The 15065-nt window shown below is 48.2% G+C and overlaps 8 protein-coding genes and 1 non-coding gene across 9 annotated transcripts; 6 read left to right on the forward strand and 3 right to left on the reverse strand.

Annotated features, from left to right (window-relative positions):
• Nucleotides 1-9: 9 nt before the first annotated feature.
• Nucleotides 10-2361, reverse strand: GL50803_005567 (uncharacterized protein; the record flags this gene model as incomplete). The annotated part of the gene is made up of 1 exon (XM_038046170.1): nucleotides 10-2361. The coding sequence occupies one exon, from the start codon at nucleotides 2359-2361 to the stop codon at nucleotides 10-12; it is 2352 nt and encodes a 783-aa protein (XP_037901709.1).
• Nucleotides 2362-2386: 25 nt separating this feature from the next.
• Nucleotides 2387-4471, reverse strand: GL50803_0015954 (uncharacterized protein; the record flags this gene model as incomplete). Its single annotated transcript, XM_001707170.1, has 1 exon — nucleotides 2387-4471. The coding sequence occupies one exon, from the start codon at nucleotides 4469-4471 to the stop codon at nucleotides 2387-2389; it is 2085 nt and encodes a 694-aa protein (XP_001707222.1).
• A 161-nt stretch (nucleotides 4472-4632) lies between these two features.
• Nucleotides 4633-7986, forward strand: GL50803_0015953 (Kinase, NEK; the record flags this gene model as incomplete). The annotated part of the gene is made up of 1 exon (XM_001707169.1): nucleotides 4633-7986. One exon carries the CDS (start codon nucleotides 4633-4635, stop codon nucleotides 7984-7986), a length of 3354 nt encoding a protein of 1117 aa, XP_001707221.1.
• A 6-nt stretch (nucleotides 7987-7992) lies between these two features.
• Nucleotides 7993-8065, reverse strand: GL50803_00t0029. The gene has a single exon. It is a non-coding gene; the product is annotated as a tRNA-Ala (tRNA).
• Nucleotides 8066-8209: 144 nt separating this feature from the next.
• GL50803_0023004 (uncharacterized protein) lies at nucleotides 8210-8701 on the forward strand (the record flags this gene model as incomplete). The annotated part of the gene is made up of 1 exon (XM_001707168.1): nucleotides 8210-8701. One exon carries the CDS (start codon nucleotides 8210-8212, stop codon nucleotides 8699-8701), a length of 492 nt encoding a protein of 163 aa, XP_001707220.1.
• Nucleotides 8702-8792: 91 nt separating this feature from the next.
• Nucleotides 8793-11972, forward strand: GL50803_00101594 (CCAAT-box-binding transcription factor; the record flags this gene model as incomplete). Its single annotated transcript, XM_001707167.1, has 1 exon — nucleotides 8793-11972. The coding sequence occupies one exon, from the start codon at nucleotides 8793-8795 to the stop codon at nucleotides 11970-11972; it is 3180 nt and encodes a 1059-aa protein (XP_001707219.1).
• A 117-nt stretch (nucleotides 11973-12089) lies between these two features.
• GL50803_0040692 (RWD domain-containing protein) lies at nucleotides 12090-12659 on the forward strand (the record flags this gene model as incomplete). Its single annotated transcript, XM_038046095.1, has 1 exon — nucleotides 12090-12659. The coding sequence occupies one exon, from the start codon at nucleotides 12090-12092 to the stop codon at nucleotides 12657-12659; it is 570 nt and encodes a 189-aa protein (XP_037901710.1).
• A 78-nt stretch (nucleotides 12660-12737) lies between these two features.
• Nucleotides 12738-13739, forward strand: GL50803_008789 (Kelch motif-containing protein; the record flags this gene model as incomplete). Its single annotated transcript, XM_001707166.1, has 1 exon — nucleotides 12738-13739. One exon carries the CDS (start codon nucleotides 12738-12740, stop codon nucleotides 13737-13739), a length of 1002 nt encoding a protein of 333 aa, XP_001707218.1.
• A 766-nt stretch (nucleotides 13740-14505) lies between these two features.
• GL50803_008794 (putative Nucleolar GAR1-like protein) lies at nucleotides 14506-15057 on the forward strand (the record flags this gene model as incomplete). Its single annotated transcript, XM_001707163.1, has 1 exon — nucleotides 14506-15057. The coding sequence occupies one exon, from the start codon at nucleotides 14506-14508 to the stop codon at nucleotides 15055-15057; it is 552 nt and encodes a 183-aa protein (XP_001707215.1).
• Nucleotides 15058-15065: the final 8 nt, after the last annotated feature.

Consider the following 15065-nt stretch of genomic DNA (forward strand, 5'->3'; position numbering starts at 1 on the left):
CGTGATATTTCATTTACGCTTGGGCGGCACGGGGCGTTGGGCCGGCCCGGGACCAATTGCAGGACGCTGAACTAATTGGGAATTGCGCTCCGTTGTTTGGTGCTGAGGCGCTTCAATGGTGATCTTCTTCTCAGCAATAAGTGTCTGTTCTGTTGCCAAGAGAATACCAAGGATTCTTATTTGGTTCTTTAATTGGAGATCCAATTCATTACGCAACCTAACCAGCTGTTCTTGCTTTGGCTTGATTACTTCTTCTTGAAACTCGATCTCCTTGGCTTGCATTGCTGCTTCTAGCTCTGTGATTTTGTTGAACGTAACACTGGCTTTATCCCGTGCTTGCTTCCTCTTCAATTCAATAGTAGCGATTTCTGCCTCACCCTTTGATGTTATTTGTGATATTTGCTGAGTTACTGAGTTCAGTTTGCCTTCCTTAATATTGTTATCCTTCCGTGCCTCGTCTAATACACTCTGAAGCTCGTCAATGTTAGTTGTCCAGTTTGAGTGTTCGCTGTGGCACTTGTCTATCTCGTCTATAAGGGCAACGCACTTTTCTGCTAAAAGGTCATGCTTCTGCTGAATTCCATCCTTAATTTTCATAACCTTAGCAAGCTGTTTGGTCTGCTCCTGAAGTGCATCTTCGAGCTCAGTTGTTGTGTTCTCAACGTGTAAAGCCTGATTGTTGTGAACTAGTGTGTTTATTCTTTCATATAAGCTATAAGAAATCCTATTGAGCTCTAAATTTAAGACCGTTAATTTGTGGTATGCAGACAAAGAAGCATAGATAATGCGTGCCGATACATCTGTTCCACTGTTTCCCTTTAAGTTAAGAATCTTGAGAGCAGCACAAGCTGGTATCGCCTTTGCGATACTAGATATTCCTTGATCTAAAATCCCGCAGTGAGAGACTTCAAGAGCCTCTAATGATTCAGAATTGCCAATGTTGTTGCCTATGAAAATGGCCCCTTGATTAGCGATGTTGTTCCCAGTTAATGATAGAGTCTTGAGAGCTGGAAGCCTCATCACGTTAACGATTAGGGCCTCAAAAGCTGTTGTGAATTCAGTTTGATTTAGATCAATAGCACAATATGATAAATTAATAGACTCAAGGGTTTCATTCTTTTGAAGGGCCAAAGCCAATTGCCCGATTGCCTCGGGTGACAAAGGAATGTCCGAGACGTCGAGAGCACGTAAGGAGCACGTGTCTCCAAAATACAGCACTGTATCTTTTTCTCCATCGCTTGGTTCATCTGTGGTCTGAGCAGGTGCAGAGTCATGGGTCCCAGTTGCAAGAGGAAGGTGATCACCTTGCTTTACAGTAGCAGACGTGTCAGCAGATGGATCCAGTTCGTTGTGCGGTATCTCTGGTGTTGGATCAGTGATATTAACTCTCTCCCTAATCACCTTGCCTGTCTCAATGAAGTTCTTCATACCAGGGCAAAGACCCTTGAATGTCTCGTGCCGCCAGCGAGTGCGCTCCTGCATGCGTTTATTATATGCCTCTGCAGCTGCTGCCAAATCGGCAGACTTGTGGCGTAGTGCAGAAAAGGGTAGTACCAAGGAGCGTGCTAGGGTGGTGTTCTTGCTAAGTATTAGAGTATGTAGATGTTTGAGACGCTTAATGCCTATTTCAATAGCTTGACAACAGTCGCCAGTCAGTGTAGAGGAATTCCCGGAAAGATCGACATAGACCAGCTCTGAAAGCATGTTAGCACCGGTGGATGCTTCTCGAGTGAATATGTGTTCAACCGCCTTATTAGATATGTCTGTGTTCTGCAGATGCAGGTGGGTTAGGGAGGATGGGTGGGATATTGCCTTGAAGAGGGTCGCACCTGAATTACCACGGAGCTGTGTATTCGTGAAGACTAAGGACTTTATAGTGGAATTTGCAGAGACAAACGCCGCTAGTGCATGGGCTCCTATTTCTCCAGGCCTGTTTCGCCGTTCTGCCGAACTTGTGCTAGATAGATCAATGTTCTCTATAAGGCATCGATGCTTGCGCAACATGGTAAAAAAGTAATCAAATCCAGTGGGAGAAAGTCCAACTGACCGTAGCTTTACAGTTTTTAGGTCAGTGAACGAAGATCCCGCTTCAAGGAGCAGAGCTGCTCCCTCGTCTAAAATTGGATTCATACTAAGATCCAGTGTGTGGATTACGCCGTAGAAGTGGGTGAGAAGCTCGCAAACAATGGGAATCGATGAGGCTTTAAGACCCTGGTCTGCCAAGGCAAGAATGCCATCTTGTATTTGTGGGGCAACAGCAACGATAAATCTTTCATAGAGGTTATCTGTAGGTATGATACCGAGGTCACGACACTTCTGAGAATAGAGTTTGCCCCAAAGGGGAGTCTTTGTGTCTAGCATAGATTTTGATTTAAGAACAGTGGGTTCACTCTGTTTTGGTTGCTAGAGAGGGCATTATCCGGAGCGCAGATATAAAGATGGTTGCGACAAGTACAAACATGCATGCCCGCTCCCAGTAGCTGGCCAGGGCTTCGTTTGGTAAACTCATTTCGATAATGTCCAGATAGGGTCCTGATGTTAGAAGAATAGCGTTTTTGTGTTCTGTTGGGTGTAGGCGTGCAAATAATATCGTGCTACTGGCACGTGAACCCTCGTCGTCATGAAACACGTCGGCTGTATCGGCATGCTGCATGCTATCTTCAGGTAACTTAAATATGGCCATTTCTTTGCCATTGTACAGGTCAAAGATATGTGCCCGCGTGCCCATGGTAAACACTAATACAGAATGCGAACCGGAGGCCCATTGGATGGACATGTGTGCATTCAAACTTGTGGGGATGAAGTCCGTGACAGCCGTTCGCCAAAGAATGGCATTTGTGCTGGTAGAAAGCGCATAGATAACGCCACCCGGCGTCAAGAAGAAGGCTAGGTGGCTATTAAGCCTCTCGTCGAGATGTAATATGGGGCCAACAAGGGATTTAATAGGATCAGGCGGTTCGTCAAATGTAGCTCCCGTGCTAAGTAGTGTGGACCTCTCTGACAGAGATAGATGCTCAATTTCCTCTGTGAGCGTCCCATTAACGCTTCTGACGCGAATATAGTCGTAGTACTTAACATCGTAAGTCTTGGCCTGCTTGAGTGAACGATCGGAGAGATAAGAAATGAATACCTCGCCGTATTCAGCTCCTGGTTCTAGGAGGACCCCGGGCATGACGCTGTAGGCTGCTATTTCTTCCCCAGTGGCTTCATCCAAGAGAGCTATGAAGGTCGGGGAATGAAAGGCCACGATCTTGAGTCCACTTATGCCACTTATATAGTCATCGTCGTAGGCTATAATATAGTGAGATACCCCGTGGGATAGTCTATGCACGTTGTGCTGTGTATTAAATACGTCTCGCTGCCGTAGGTATCTCCGCAGAATTTCCCAAGAGTGATCCTTCACACTAAGCCCCAGCTTCCGGGCCTTCTTTTCATCAAGAGAACACCCCCTTTTTGGTAACTTGTTGTTGCTTTTGGCAGAAAATATCTCTGAAACATTATACACCTCACAGACAGCATCAATCTCGCTTAGCAGCCATTCGGGCTCGAAGTCCTTTAGCATCCGTGTGCTCCAAGCTCGGCTGGGGATTGTTGCCGTGTTGATCCATTGCGCAGCCCCAGTCGTCAGACTTAGTGCAGCCAAGAGAACAAGCCCGTCACCGGTAGGCGATCGTGCCACGGCGGACACAATAGCAGTATTCTCTGAAATTTCAACCTTATGAGAGACTATCTGAAACGTAGAGAAGGCGTCCAACTCCATCTGGAATAAATCCCCCAACTCTTTGTTCACCCAAAGAGTCTTCATGTCTCTAGTAAGAAGGAAGACCTCGAGCGTGTCTGTGACGCCTGCTATATACCGTCGTGTCTTGTATGCAGCAAAGTCTGTCATCAACTTCGTTGATATCTTCTGGTCAACGCTACGAACGCGAGTCTTTAGGATGCGCTCATCGTTGAGGGTGGGAGGATTCTCTTGAATCAGGTGTCTGATGTGCCCCATTGCTCCTGTGCGTACCACAGCAGAATACGCTTCATACTGCCAGGGATGGTTGGGGTCTTCTGCACCATGGAGGTCTACAGTTTTACAAATAGCCGGCTTCATGCGATTGACCGTAAGAACGGATGCTTTATGCTGATAGGGAGAAGTATATCTAGATGCAGCGTAACATCGATCCACAGACATTGCACGCTGAAGACCAACTAGCATGACAGCATCAACAAGAGACTCAGAAGTATAAGGATCGTAGAGGGGCAAGAGCAAATGGGGTGCCTCAACAACCTTTCCCTCCTGCACAGTCTCAACTACACCTGTAATGAGGCCCGCTTTGACGTGTGCTTCGTAATACTCGTTTCCGTAGACCCTAAGGGCCGAGGTGACGGGCTCGAGAGCCATCCCCTGTTCCTGTAAAAAGCAGAATGGAACAATCAAAATTGCTGCCAAAATAGCCAAGTAATCGGTCATGCGCAGCCGCATTCCTAAAACGCTATGGTAGTGGGGCTGACTAGATGCGCAGACGCCAAGCTAGACAAAATCCCTGCGACTTTGTATAACTGGATGCAATAAGAATTAATTAAATTTATTTCAATAGAAATTTCAATGGAATTGGCGGATTTACCTGTTTAACCTTTACTAAAATGAGTCACTTCGGGATCAAGTACCAGGTCTCCGACATTGTCAGCAACGACGTGTATCTGAAAATCAGCCAAGGAAAGAGGCGATCTGATGGCGCTCTGGTAACTTTTAGGGAATTAGACTACCACAATCTAATCAGTGCAAACATGCCCCTGAACTTTTATGAGCTCGAGGCTCATAGCAAGATAAATCACTATGCCATTTGCCGCATTGAAGAAATGCACCACGATCAGCACAGGTCGCGTCTCTTCCTTGTCACGGAGTTTTGGGACAATAAAACACTTGCCGATCTTACCAGCGCTCATAAGCAGACGGGGGTGCCCGTTCCAGAAGATCTTGTCTGGCGAATCTTAGTCCACGCAAACGAGGGCCTCTTTTACTACCACAGTGTGTTCAAAAGCAACGCCCCTGATGTTCGGCGTATCTTGCACAGACACATCACCCCACAATCCATCGTTATGAGGAATAATGGAGCCGTTAAGATCGTCCACCCAGAGATACCCTATCTGATTGCTATTCGGGATCACTCCAACATTTCCCCTGAGGAGAAGAAGTACGTTGCTCCAGAGGTGCTGGGAGGCAGGGGATTCTCGGACCGTTCTGACATATATGCTCTCGGCTGCATCATCTATCAGTTGTGTACGCTGCGCAACTTTGCCGACGTGTTCAAGAATGATATTTCTTACTACACTAATCCGCGCACCACGGTCCCCAATCCAGAACCCAACGGAGGCCGTATGTATACTGCCTTACTCCCAAACTATTCCCAGGAACTGAATGAAATTATCGGGAATATGACGGCATTTGATGAGACGCGTCGCTTCACCAGTAACGATGTGCGCAACTTCCCCAAATCTCGCCACGTTCTAGACCAGGACCTGGGGAGTGGTATCTACAAGTACGCTAGCACGGATTACAACCCGGACGTCTATAAGGAAATTTTCACACCAGGGCATACGACCGATCCCATGTACAGTAGGAACACCCTTACCAGCACAGGGTATCTTACCAATCCGCCAGAGACGTATGCACCGAGTACATTTTCGCCATCAGGAACTCAGCTAACGACTACCTTCCCGCAGAGTACAGAGGTTGTGGAAGGAGATCCGTCATTTGCAAGTTCGGGGAAGAAGTCTCGATCAGCTTCGAAGACGGGCCGTGCAAAAACACCAAAGGAAAAAACTTCCAGGGCGAAAACTCCCAAGGCAAAGACGCCTAAAACGAAGACTCCTAAGACAAAAGGGAAGAGTCTTAGGGACGCCGAATCGACAGAATATTATGATCCACCTACAGCAGATATGAATCTTTACCATAGCCCTACTGCAACAACAGTGATGCGCTCGACATACAATATCCCCACTGCAGATAATTATCAACCTCTTATCTACACAGAGAAGCCATACTATGATCCTGGAACATCAACGTTTAGGGCAATGCCCATTTCAGATCGCGTATCGGCCAGCCCAGATAACCGTGGCCGTGGGCCTGCAGGTGTTACAAACAGTTATGGAGGCACTAGCAATAGACTATCGTGGAACGAGCATGCCGATTACGACACTCAGTCGGAAGTGCCACGTCTAAGAACACCTGGCCTAACAACCTCGGTTCCATCTCAGGCTGGGACTCCTCGTGAAGCCATAGAGGTGTACTCTCAACCTTCCCAGTACTCAACACGCTCTATGCGTAGTACCACAGAGCGCGATAACACGGGACAAGCAAAGAATAGGCGGCACTCTAGTAGCCGCGATCTCGACTATGTTATTCCTGAATACATCGACGAGCTCCTACGCGACATCATTGCTAGCAAGTTCGGACAAAAAGCAAACGTTGATAACATCCTTCAAGAGCTTTATAAAGTTGTTCCGGGAACACTTTTAACCGAGGGACGCAAGGTCTATGCTCCAGACGATATCGTCCAGATGCTAATGCTCAAAGAGGAGCTCGAGCGCAAGGTGGAGCCGTATCTCAATCGACTGACGATTCCGAATAGCACTACTTCGAAGGGAAGCTACAGTTATGGATCCTATCGCGACGACGACTCTATAGATAGATCACCCCACACTACTTACAGGACATCAAGCAATTCCACAACTCATCTGAGCATCAACACGATGAACCCCACGGAGACGCGTGGAACCCTCCTCAAGGACAGAACCATGACCAGCAGACTCCACACCAAGTCATTCAACGACCACACGCCTGATACTGTTAACAACCTCCGTGATTCTCAAGTATTTTCGGGGGAGGATACAGTCTCTAACGATCTGACTCCGCTGATGCGCGCTGCAATCCGCAATGACGTGGACGCTGTTGAGTCTTCCATTTCCGAATATGGCGGATACAGCAATCTGACTGGAAACACGGCTCTTATGATGGCAGCATCTAAGAATAATTATAACGTGATACCGAAGTTAATTCCTCGCGAAGCAAAGATTGTGGATCGTGATGGCTTGACCGCTCTCAATTACGCTGCATACTACGGTCACGTCGAGTCTGTCAAACTGCTTATGGATCATGAGGCAGGCATTCAATCAAACTATGGGCAGACAGCATTGATGGCGGCGTGCGACCGCCAGCATTTGAACATCGTTAAGCTGCTAAAGCATCGAGAGGGTGGACTTGTCAATAACGTCGGGGAGACCGCGCTTATGAGGGCCGTAAAGGCAGGAAATACGTTCATCGTGCAGGAGCTTTTGGATACGGAGGCCGGTATCAGAAACCAGGACGGAGAAACAGCTCTTATGCTCGCCGCTCACGCCGGCAACATGAGTCTTTGCAGAGCGTTACTTGCGAAAGAAATAGGTCTCCAGTCTAAGTACGGGCAAACGGCTCTCATGGTGGCAGCACAACGCAATAACATGCAGCTTTGCGAGCTCCTTATTGGCCGTGAGGTCAATCTTAAGGATAATTCGGAAGAAACTGCCTTGATGAAGGCGGCCAGGGTTGGTGCCACTGATGCCGTCCGTTTTCTGATGAACTTTGAGGCAGGGATGAAGGGCAGGGACGGTATAACAGCCCTGATGATAGCTGCTGAAGAGGGACATAAGGACATCGTCCAGCTGCTAATCCCTCGCGAGAAGATGATGGTGATGCGCGACGGTTCCTCTGCTCTGATGCTCGCAGTGTGTACGCGCCACCTGGAGGTGGTCAAGCTCCTGGCGCCCGTGGAGTCGAAGATGCAGAAGGCAACAGGGGAGACGGCTATGATAATTGCAATCCGTAACAAGCGCCCCGAGTGTGCCCGCCTGCTTCTGGAGTACGAGGGCAGCATGAAGCACAATGGAATGAATGTTCTTCAGATCGCAGACGCAGAGGGCGAGTACGCGCTCGTCGAGGATCTGCGAGGCCTGGTGTGAGTAAACTGGACGATGGGGGATTTGAACCCCCGGCCTCGACGATGCAAACGTCGCGCTCTACCAACTGAGCTAACCGCCCGTGCCAAGGGAAAAAATGCCAACATGCGCGAAAAGGTACTTCAAAGGTTTCTAGGTCTCTAAGGATGTGTCGGGGGCTTCTGCAGACGATCCGCGGAGGGCCCCTACCAAATGAAAATTCAAAAAAATCATTTCAATTTTGAATATGCCACCTGCAAAGGCCGGAAGCAAGCTTTCTGCCGAGGTCCAGAAGAAGATCGAGGCCATCCGCAAGCAGAAGAAGGCCCTCCCCAAGGGCATGGAGCCTGTCCCCAAGGAGCACGTGGCCATTAGCGATCAGATCTCAATTCTTACATCTGCAGGCTTTGTGCCGCTCTCTATGGATGCCGTGCGCATCTACCAGGGTGATAAGGTCACTGAGATCACCAAGCTTCAATTCATGGGCAACCCGAGGGACAACATCTGGAGCATCAGCGGGACCGAGACCGAGAAGGCGATTTCAGATGTACCAGATAACGATTCTTACGTAGAGATGTTCCGCAAATACATGTCGCAGATGTCTAAGGAGTTTGCTGCCAATGACAAGGCCAAGAGTGACACCGCTAACAAGGAGCCAGAGGCCGAGGCTGCGACGGAGAACCAGGCGGCAGCAGACACTGCTCCCAAGCCTGAACAAGAAGAAAAGGTGGAGGAGTAAATTTACCTCTCCGTTTCAGGGGGCCGTGCGGCGCGCATTCTCTTACACAGATTGACAATGCAGGCCGTTTACATTTAATTCTTCAAATCCCATGGGCTCAGATAGCTACTTTCCGAGTGATGTAGTGCGTTCAGCCACCCCGTGGTACCACTGGTACGAGAATTGCGAGGTTCAGAATGTCTCCACAACAATCCCTAACAATGACATTCCGTCGTATTTTGAGACAATTTATAAGGAGGTCGTGAGCCACGAGCGCGCTCTCTTTCGCCAACAAAAGTATGGAAAACGGGACGAGCGGTGGATAGAAGCCACTATGGCCAAGGGAACGTTTAAAGACAGGATTGCCACAATGACCATGTATGCTCGTGAAAACCCAGTAACAAGCATTGAACTACTTACCAATTTGGAAGAGCTGTGTAAGGATAAAAAGAGAAATGTGGCTGACGTGCTTCCTGCACTGATTGAGCTCTTTGATCTGACTCTTCCGGTCAACCGCCCTCTGATCTCGTTGGAACGTCGTTGCTTGGTGTTAAAGACGTCCGGCACTCAATACCTCCTTCCATCACATAAAGGAATTCTAGCCTCTTGGTACTTCGAGAACTTTCTCTTGCAGTACCTCCATCGCCTTCTTGTCTGGATTACCGATGAAATGGGCGCTGACCCTCAAGAGTGGATGCGGCAGAAGGCCGTGGAAACTGCTTTTGAGTTGCTGCCCTATCCTACGACGACTGAGAGATGTATTCGCTACATGATAGACAAGATGGGCGACCCTGTCGGAAACATTGCCTCTTGTAGCGCATCTCGTCTGCGCACGGCAATCTACTTGCTACACAGTAACTTATCGTGGACTGTGAGTGTCGTGGAGAAGGAGAGCGATGCATCTAGACACAAGTTTATGCTATACGGAAAAGACAATCGAATCAAGTTCCTGATGGGCTGCATCGCGCAGTCAATCTCTTTCCTGAGCAGACCTAACATCTCACAAAAGATGCTGAAGACCATTGTATCATTCATTGCTTTCAATATCCTTCCATTCATTCAGGGCCAATCCGATGCAGAGGTGCGCCTCATCTCAGATCTTTCAGAGCTATTCTTTGGATTGCTTAACAGGCAGTTGGCTGAGGTGTGCAAGGTAGAAGTTAAGGATTCAAAGATTGTTCATATGAAGAGCAAAAAGCACAAGAAGGGTTCAAAGACAAGAACCACAGAGGCGGCACAAATGCAAGAGTTCTCCGTGCTGAAGTACATCCTGCAGGGATTGAGCACTTCGCTGAAGTATGCTGACCTTCGCCTAATAGGCAATTTAGATGGTCATGTCCATACGCTTTCTGCCATGTTGCGTGCTACCAAGTATCATATTTCCATGCTTGTTGCCACCGTTCTCCTTACTGTTGCCGAGAAGGCCGTGGGGTCTGGGCAGCCTCGCGTAGTCCAGGGATTGGATAATCAGGTAGCGAAGACTGCCGTCAATGCATACTATTCCCTAATCAACCGGTTTGAGGCCGCGCATGTGACTTATAAGTCTCGTACTGGCTTGCTCTTGAGTGGCATGGGCCGGTGTATGCAGTTGACTGCCAATGGGATATTCACTTCTAAGAACATACAAGCGGCCTTTTGGAAGCGCTGCCTTCAAACAGGTCTTGTTGCTGGGAACGGAAGCTTTGTTTGCGGAGCTGTGCTTGCTCTGGGCACAACGATGCTGAGACTAAACAATTATGGGACCTCGACAGCAGGATTAGCAGCAAATGCTAAGAGCAACACCAACACAGTCATGAGAGTCATGCCCTTCACTGTCTCGTACTTGATGTCTAGCTATAAGAAAACGGTGGACAGCGGAAATCGTCCCGTTGTGCGTCAGTCTCTTCAAGCCCAGCAGAGGGAACATCCCAAGCCAGTTGAAGAAACAAAGAAAGAGGAGAGAACAAAGGAGCCAGTGGTTGTCACTAGTAAGCCGACTGCACACCTAGAGCTGTTATTACCGTCCAGGGGAACTGAAGCCAGGCCTGCTGCAAGTGAGAAGCAAAGACAAACGGTTCAGGAAATCGAAGCAGATACGACTAGAAGATACATTCCTGAAGCATATAATCCTGCGACATCCTCTGCAGCTAACGATGAGCTCTGGGAGCTGCTTATTCTACAAAACCACTACCACTTAGGTGTACAGAAGGCCCTCAGTCTAATGTTGACGGAGAACACCTTTGGACGGTATGTAAAATCAGACGCTGGTGACTATGATAAGCTCGATGCTCCCGCTGAGTTTTCTAGCAAGGCTGCCATCGATTTCATCGACGGGCGGACTGACTATTGTGTCTCCAAGTCTAGGTATGATTTAGCGCGCACGTATCCGAACGTATGCGTCAACGGATCAATGTATGAAGCTCTAGCAACACTTTATAATATGAAAGGAAAAAGACAAAAGGCTGCAAGTGTTAAGCGCATCACAGACACGCTGGATGCTGTCACACCGAAAGAATTTCTCACCAACTACAAGAACAAGGCAGACATTTACACGGATAAGCAGCGAACGGATGCTGTCAATAGGATGACCGATGAGGAGCGCGATGAATACATTCTGGAAGCCATGAAGCAAGAGGGCCTCATCGATAGCTCTGGTAAGGCAATAGATTTGGATAAGAAGCATGCGGAGAGGCATAGGGCGTCATACATCGGAGGAGAGATTCATGATGAAAATGATGACTCCAGTTATCACTTGGATGATGCGTCGCAGGAATTCACAAGTAACATATCATATTCAGACGAGGATTCGGATGGCAGAGATGGAGACGAAGAGGAGTACGAAGAAACAGAAGCAAACGAGCTGGACGTCAATCAAGGCTCAATGACGAAGCGCGAGAGACTAATGATGATAAAGAAAGCAGCTGGGCCCCGTGGGTTTGTCAGTGCAGACCTGGTCTTCGGTGATGATAGCAGCGACCTCGAGATCGATGATAAAGCCTCTTCGAGAGCCGCGTCAAGGAAGCATGTCGGTCCCGCTATGGGAACAAAGTTACCAATGCAATCTCCTGGAACGCAATGTATCGCAGATTATGTTGATAGTGAGGAATCTGGCATTGATAGGAAGAACAGAGGTAAGGAATTGCTTAATGACAGCCTACTTCCGAGCACTGATGATGATAGTGATGAATACCAGGAGGACGTTCCATATGTTACTCGCGCCAGGGTTAGCCTGGCTGCCAAAGAACAAACACCGTCGGGACGTCGATCTCTCCAAGCGCGGATGCAGACCCGGACTAGGGGCCTGAAGAAGTAGGCCGTGTTGTTACAAAAAAGTAAATGTAGCGTTTTTTATGGAAGGAGATAAAAGAAAGGTAGGTTAAAATAAAGATTTATTTCGGAGCAAGTGGTAACAGTAGGGAAAAACCTGCCAATGTCCCATGCTGCAGACCAAGAAATGGAAAAGGAGGCTATTCGCGCCATATACCCGGAAGGCTTTGTCGATCTTGCCCCATATGAGTACATCTTTCAGTTTCCCGTGCCCGGCTTCGGCGATGCATTCATAAGGCTCCATATCCAATATCCTCCGGAGTATCCAGAAGCACCCGCCAACATCTGCTCTTGTGAGGCTATCAACCTCCACCAGTCTGCCTCTAGCAAGGTGATTCAAGCAATAAATAGTCGACACATGGAGCTGGCCGGAGAGCCATACATCGCAGCTCTGTCCATGTTGGTTGAGGATGCTCTAGGTCTTCAAACTGATGAGGATACAGAGGCATGCCCCACTCCCTCCGCTGCCAACTTACCAAGTGAAGAGGAGTTCAACCCTGGCTTACTTCCTGGGCCTCCTCTTACAGCAGAAAATTTCAAGGAGTGGTGGACTACCTTTTGCGTAGAGAATAACATATCATTGGAAGACGTCGATGAGCAGTGTGCGCGACCAACCGGACGGCAGATCTGGGAGGAGATGGAACGGGGCGGTGCACCTATGACTACTGTGTGAAGTGCCCTACTCCTCATTCGTTGTGTTAGCATCTCAATGGAATTCAGCAACCTTTGCGCTTGTGGAGTGTAAAAAAATATGACGTCGATCCATAAGCTTTCAAAAGAGGAATCAAGCGCGTACTCTCAGGCATATAAGCCAGTGAATCCTGCCTTTGACACAGGTACACCGATTCATTTCGAGAAGGTTAAATTTAAACTGCAGACAGCGTACGTCAATGCCTTCACGGTGGGAAATCAAGTTCTCGTATTCGGAGGGGGAGAAGCGGCTAGCTCAACACTTCATGTTATGAATAACATCGATGTTGGTTTTAAGGCAATCACCTTGCCCACAAGCCCGCGTACCCTACACGCATCTTGTCTTTTTAATGAGTATTATGTCGTGCATGGAGGAACGTCGGCCGGCTTTATCAACTTTAAGAAGGGGCTGTACCCTGGTTCCAGTCTACTTGTTATCAACCCCACGACGGGGGCCGTGACCGAACACACGTTGGGTGGACAGGTGCCGACTCCTCGGGCATCTCATCGTATAGCACAGTTGGACTCCTCCAACATCATTCTGGCAGGGGGAATAGACGGTGAAGAGGCTTCACTAGGAGACACATACATAATCAATATGGTGACGTTTCACTGCGTCAGAGTATCTGACATGCCTATGCACATGGTGGCAGGGGTGCTTGCTAACGTGGAAGGGCAGGTGATTGCTTTCGGAGGGAGCACAACGCTGGGTAATTTCAACAGAGACATACTGCTCTTCAACAACGAAAGCGCCTCCTGGTCTCGCCTTTCCTTCATACCTTTTGAACCACGCAAGTCTTCTGCGTACACAGTGTACAATGGTATCATCTTCTGTTTTGGCGGTCGCAACGCCATCAAGGAATTCAGTAGTGTGTGGGCATTTTCGCCTAGATTGATGGACTGGACGAGGATGAACATCGCCGGAAAGCTGCCAAATCTCTTTGGAGCCATCATCTTCTTCTACCACGGGCAGCTCTTCGTCGCTGGGGGCTCTGCACGTCGCCCCAAGGCGTCGGATGTATATCGGCTCGATACACGTTCTCTCTTCGCTTCTCCTTATTAGCTATTGCCACCTCCCAGTGTGAATTAGAGTCTGTAGGCTTTAAGGCTTTCTATCTCTGCTGTGAGCCTCCTGAATAAAGTCAATCTGCTCTGTATGGATTGTTTTGCATGGTTAGGGTGAAGAGCTTTGGAATAACGATGGATGATTGGAGTACAAATGGCTGCCAGCAGGTGCCAGCATATAGTGCGCGGCAATGGTAGGGGATAATACAATAGGTAGGTTGCCTACGTTGTCTATGAATGCACTCTTGTCTAGGACATACTCTAGACGACTTCATCAATCTAGTTATCTGCATCGAGATGTGCAAGAACCGCAACTACTATAATAACTGCCTTATCCTACGTCTAAAAGTGATTCCTACACACCATCCCTAAACCTATCGAAGAATGCTTATGTTGAGTAAAACTCAAAACTCATGAATTCCATTTGTATGGAGTGCGATGGGTTATAGAGCTATTCCTTCTGTCTCAATGTAATTTTAGACACATGTTCAAGCCAGCTTATAGAGTCTAGACAACGAGGGTGCAATATAAGTTTGAGATATCTGTGAGTCCACAACGATGTGGAGTGAGTAAGAAGTGCACTTCTTTAGTGAATAAACCCAAGCTCAAGTTGCCATGAAAGATAGAGCCCAAAGCATAGAGATAAAAGAATCTACGCCAGACGGCCTTAATTTCGTGATCAAATCACTTAAACAATGGATATAGCGATGACTGCAAGGCCTCTTTGAGAACCGAAACACAGACAGCAGCTTTTAAACATAAAAATGAATCGGAGATATAAGGACAGACCCGAGCAAAGAGATGAAGGACCGCTCATTCACATCGGTAAGTTTCTTCATCCCTGTACTAACGACGGTTATAACGTTGCCGTCTTAGAGAGCACCAACAGAGATCTTGTCCCCAAGTTTAACTCTCCTGTGTATAATGACAAAGGAGCAGACGTTGGAATCATCGACGAGGTCTTTGGCCCCATCACAGGCTACTATTTCACAGTAAAGCTCCATCCTAACGTTACTCCCAAGGGTTTCGCTGTTGGCCAGTCTTTTCAGATGCGCGAGGGACGAACAATGCCTCTGAGTCGCTTTACGAATCCGCCTCCGCCTCCTCAACGTCAAGCTAAGCAAGGTGGAGCTCAAAAGCGACCCCAAGGAAAGCCAGCTGGGAAGCCGGGTAAACCAAACGATAGAAGACGTGATAGTAAGGGGCCTAATCCCTTCAGTTTCACACGAGACGGTGGAAACCCTTCCCGCGACAGGCAAGGGCCGCGGCCTGGTAGCGGGGTTACACGCAATCGCTTTTCTCATGGTAGAGTGTAAATTGCACG

Source organism: Giardia intestinalis, chromosome 2 (assembly GCF_000002435.2).
Source record: "Giardia intestinalis strain WB C6 chromosome 2, whole genome shotgun sequence".
Taxonomy (NCBI): Eukaryota; Fornicata; order Diplomonadida; family Hexamitidae; genus Giardia; species Giardia duodenalis.